At 40.6% G+C, this 4,521-nt stretch overlaps 1 protein-coding gene across 1 annotated transcript; it reads right to left on the bottom strand.

The window, feature by feature from the left end:
- Window positions 1–1,878: 1,878 nt before the first annotated feature.
- On the bottom strand, window positions 1,879–3,819 carry LOC114608103 (germ cell-less protein-like 2). The gene has a single exon (XM_028764401.1). The coding sequence runs from the start codon at window positions 3,748–3,750 to the stop codon at window positions 2,254–2,256; it is 1,497 nt and encodes a 498-aa protein (XP_028620234.1). The 5' UTR covers window positions 3,751–3,819; the 3' UTR covers window positions 1,879–2,253.
- Window positions 3,820–4,521: the final 702 nt, after the last annotated feature.

The following is a 4,521-nucleotide window of genomic DNA, read 5'->3' as shown; positions in this document are numbered from 1 at the left end:
ATGAACAAGAGAAGTTTAGGCAGAATTAGGAGGCCTAGTAAACAGGGACATCCTAGAACTCATGGAAGACGAGGAAAGCATGGAAGGCCTAGAAGTAATTGGTGACTTTGTGTATCTTGGAGGCTTGGGAAGCTTAGAAGACCTGGACAACATGATTAGCCAGGCAAGAACGGAGAGGCCTACTAAATTTAGCAGTCCTAGAACCCTAGAAAGACCTGGAAGTCTTGGAAGGACTAGTAAGGATGTGTGTTCTATAAATGTGGGAGGCCTGGTAAGCATAAGATGCATAGGAAGCATGAGAGACCTGGTAACCAAGAGTCTTGGATGGCAGGTTAAGCCAGGTATACATGGGAAGCCTGGTTAGTGAGAGGCTTAGTATTCATGGAAGCTCTCAAAACCATGGAAAATCTAGAAACCACTTGAGGTCCAGTAGCCAAGTGAGGCCTAGTAATCATGTGCTGCCTGGTAAGCAACTGAGTGCTCTTAACCAAGGGAGGCCTGGAGAACATGGAAGGCCTTGAAACCAGGTGGATCCTAGTATCCTTATAGGCTGGTTAAGTATGAGAGGATTGGTAAGCACTGGAGATGTGATGAATATTTCAAGCTTCCTTAGCCTGGGAGGACTGAAAGTGTTTTTCAGTACCTAGCATTCATGGGAGGTCAAGTAATGATGGGTAAGTGGAATATCCATATGAGGCCTGGAGACATTTGGGCACTAATAACCGTAGGTGAAGCCTAGTAACCTCAGGAGGCATCATAAGCACATGAGGCCTAGTAACCAAGGGAAGTATGGTAAAGACCTTGAAAGGACAACTCTCAGCTTCATATAGAAAAGAAACAAACAAACAAACAAACAAACAAAAAACTACGCAGGATAGCTAAGACAATCCCGAATTTAAAAGGAACTGCTGGGAACTCTATTCCCAGTACAAGTTAGACTACCAAGCTATAGTAGTAAAAACAGCATGACATTGGAACACAACCAGCCACATTGATCAAGGGAACTATTTATAGGGGCTTTAAAAGTTGGATTAAATGAATTGTGTACCATACCATGGTTATGAACCTAAGAAGACCAAGGGTTGGAGGGTTATGGCTTTAAAGTGATGTGTTTGAGTATCATGCTGACCAGAGGAAGAGTTGTGACAGCATCAACCATCATGTGAGAGTCTAGGTTCTGGGAATGGCTGTTGGAAGTTATCTTGATTATGTGAAGTGACTTGGGAAGACCTATCTATTCTGGGTGGCACTATTCCTTGACTCTGATCCTGAACTCTACACAACGGAGAAAGTTAGCCGAGTGCTTGCATAAAGGTCACCTCCTGCTACTGTAGGTGTGCTGTGACCAGCTTCTTCACCCTCCTGCCATGAAGCCTGGAGACTCAAAGTATTAGATAAAATAAACTATTGCCCCTAAGGTGCTTTCATAAGGTTTTTTTTTTACATATATGACAGCAACAAGAAGAGAAATTCAAGCAGAAAATTTGATCAGGATACTATGAAACAGCTCACAAATTGATGGCCAGATAATAGGTATCACAAAGGTCTATTTTCGTTTTCCTGGCTCGTTTATTCCTTTCAAAATATGCATTCTTGGTATTTACACTTTCATCAATACATATATACATTACATAAGTAGATATACATCTATTTAAATATATTGCATATATAATACACTTGCATATAGAGGATAAATATCTGTTTGTGTGCATGTATAGTTAGAGATAATAAGCAGTAAATGCTATCCAAACCCAAACGTGACACTATTCGGTTATCTGAAAGCCTACAACAATAGTGACTAATATCAATCAGTCCTTTTTAACCAATGATTTACATCTTATTATATCAGCATAATGAAAGCAATGGTTCACAAAAAGTTTCAGCATTGGAGTGAATTTTATTTTGTCTCCACATTAGCTAGGGCCAAATCTAATTAACAACTTCATTGAGATGTTTTCCTTGCAAATATAGTCTCTTATTTCCATTTGAAGCTCGACTCTCAGTGGTAAATGAAAATCAGAAGAGTAGCTTCATTTGATTTGGTTTGAAAATACTTGGTTGGAAGTAAAAGTTTTCTTCAGAAATACATGGAAATAAGGTGATGATGGGAAACAGTCACTTCTGGTGGTATTAGACTCGCAAGAATTTTCAATTTGTTGTTGGTCTTCTTCACTGTATTCATGACACAGCCTTCAGATTAAATGAGCCGTTCAATGTTTGTAAAATGCTTGTAGGGTCTAATGATTGACAAGATTACTTGTTTTCCTCATTTTCTAGGTTTACGAACAGGAAATTGCCAAATATATACAAAGGGAAGGTTAGGACTTCATCATCCAAATTCATTACAACTTGCTCCTCCTTATATTCAAAGGTAAGGATTTTATAACCTGTTGTTTTACTGAATGTTACTTTCTCGTTGGAATCAAAACACACCAAAGTTATTCTGAATACTACATTTCGGATATGGTTTTCGCAGGCAGAGCCATCACACTCCTGATGCCTTTGCCTGAATATTACACCCTGCCTGGAAAAGGTGACACGTAGAGGAAAGCCAAGTCTCGAAGGTAACCAACTCCAAGTGTATTTACTATCTTTCGGGATCATTTTTCCACACCTCATGGTGCATTCTTCGAGTTCTTCATTGATAACTTGTGGTCCAATTGTTCTATGTTCTTGTGCTTGCAGTAAACTCACCCACTGTTGTTTAAACATGGGTAACAACCATTCCAAAGGTATTAGACGATCTTGTTCAAGGATGTTTGTGGAGGCCAAGTCACAGGTAATGTGCTGCAACCTCAGCTTTTTAAACACTGGTTGAAATATTAGTCCTTCTTCAGTTTCAAGAAAACTGATGTCATCAATGTATTCCATGTAGGTAGAAAGCCAGTTGTTGGTATGATCTAAAAGCTGGTTCATGGTTCCGTTCCACCGTGGATTAAGATAAAGGAACATCCACTGTTTCAGTGTGGTATATACATCGATCTCCATTTGCAGCACTATTAAGTCAGAAGAGGATCCAAGAAGATACATCAACTTCATATCTATTCCCTTGTAAAGTTCCACACTTGGATGTACCATCAAATTGTAAAGAAGCCATTTGAAGCAGCTGGTCTTTATAGCTTTTAATCTGTAGGTTTCTGCTGCCAAATAATAGGAGCACACTGTGTTTCTATTGATGTTTCTCTTCATGGTCTCCTCACATTGCCGAATTACTCGATCCACCTGAAGCAGGCATGCTGCCGCCAAAACTTGAGGAACTTCCAGAGGTTTTAGTGACAAATCCTCATCTGCGTACAAGGAACCAAACACAAAATGCAGAGATCTGGCATCAATATCTTCATTCTTAATGACCAGCTTAATAACATCATTGTGTGATTCTCTCCAAGTACCTTTGAGCACGTTAGAAAAGTAGCCTGAGTGGCATAAAAATACCTTGTGTAAACACCATGTTCTTCCGCAAGCACGGATTTTAATGTCGCTGTCGTTCCCATTCAAAAATAAATTTTCGTAAGCATAATTGGATGAGATCCTAGCCCTTTTCCTGTAGATGTAGTTGAGAACTTTATATAGATTCATTCCCTGGTTTTGAGGTCCATGGATGTCAGAGCTTGGTGCCAAATCGTCTGATCTGCTCAGTTTTCTCTTGCGACTCCAAGACAGGCAACTGGGGCCAGCTATGGCTTCTTCTGGCTGTGACTGGACTGGACTGGAATCCCTGCAACTCAAGATCCTGCTGGTTACAGGCCCCATTGATGTAACTTGCTAGAACAGTCTCACAGAGGCTCCTCGGTCAAGGCTTTGCTGTACTCTGACAATCCTTCCTAGTATCACTGGATTTTTCTACTAAAGCCTCTGACGTCACAGAGAAGGCAGGGCATTCTTCATTGTCCATGTGTGCCCTGCCTGAGCACAGGCCCCGCCCCCTGGTAGCAAGCTCTTTAAAAACTGTAAAGTGCAACCAATCTTGCTTTTCCCTCCCTCACTCTCCTCATTCCCTTTCCTCCCTTTCACCTCTGCCCCACTGTCCTCTCCTTTCCCTGTCTCCCCTCCTCTTCTCCCTTCCCTTATTCCTAACTTCTTCCTTTCCTTTTCCCGTTCTCTTCCTCCTTCTCTCCCCTCACCTCCCCTTTCCCCCACTGTTTCTGAATGGGTCACACTATGTTGCTTAAGATGTTCTCCATCAAAGTTGAGAACCTTGTTCTTCAAGCTTGTAAACTGAATTTTCTTTTCTGTAAAGAGAACAACCAGGCCAAGGCCATCCTGATATGTGCTTAAAATTGTACATATTTCAACTCCTACCCCTGGACCTTGAGAGAGCACTCAAATGTCAGTAGTACTGACGATAATCACTTACCAACAGCTTTTAGCAATCTAAACATTAAACATTGTTACTGCTCATTTTATCATTAATCTTTTTTGATTACTATAAAGGACAAGTATTAGTTTCATGCAAGTAGTTGTATGCATATGTTAAACATTTCTGTGGACGCTTTGCCTATTCACATATAGATTTAAAAATAT

This window comes from Grammomys surdaster, unplaced genomic scaffold (assembly GCF_004785775.1).
Source record: "Grammomys surdaster isolate TR1022 unplaced genomic scaffold, NIH_TR_1.0 37, whole genome shotgun sequence".
Classification (NCBI taxonomy): domain Eukaryota; kingdom Metazoa; phylum Chordata; class Mammalia; order Rodentia; family Muridae; genus Grammomys; species Grammomys surdaster.
The sequence above is the reverse complement of the archived record's forward strand: the minus strand, read 5'-3'. Positions and strand labels throughout refer to the sequence as shown.

Coding starts and splice junctions, on each gene's coding strand:
- LOC114608103 (XM_028764401.1), bottom strand. CDS start 3,750: ATGGGGCCTGTAACCAGCAGGATCTTGAGTTGCAGGGATTCCAGTCCA.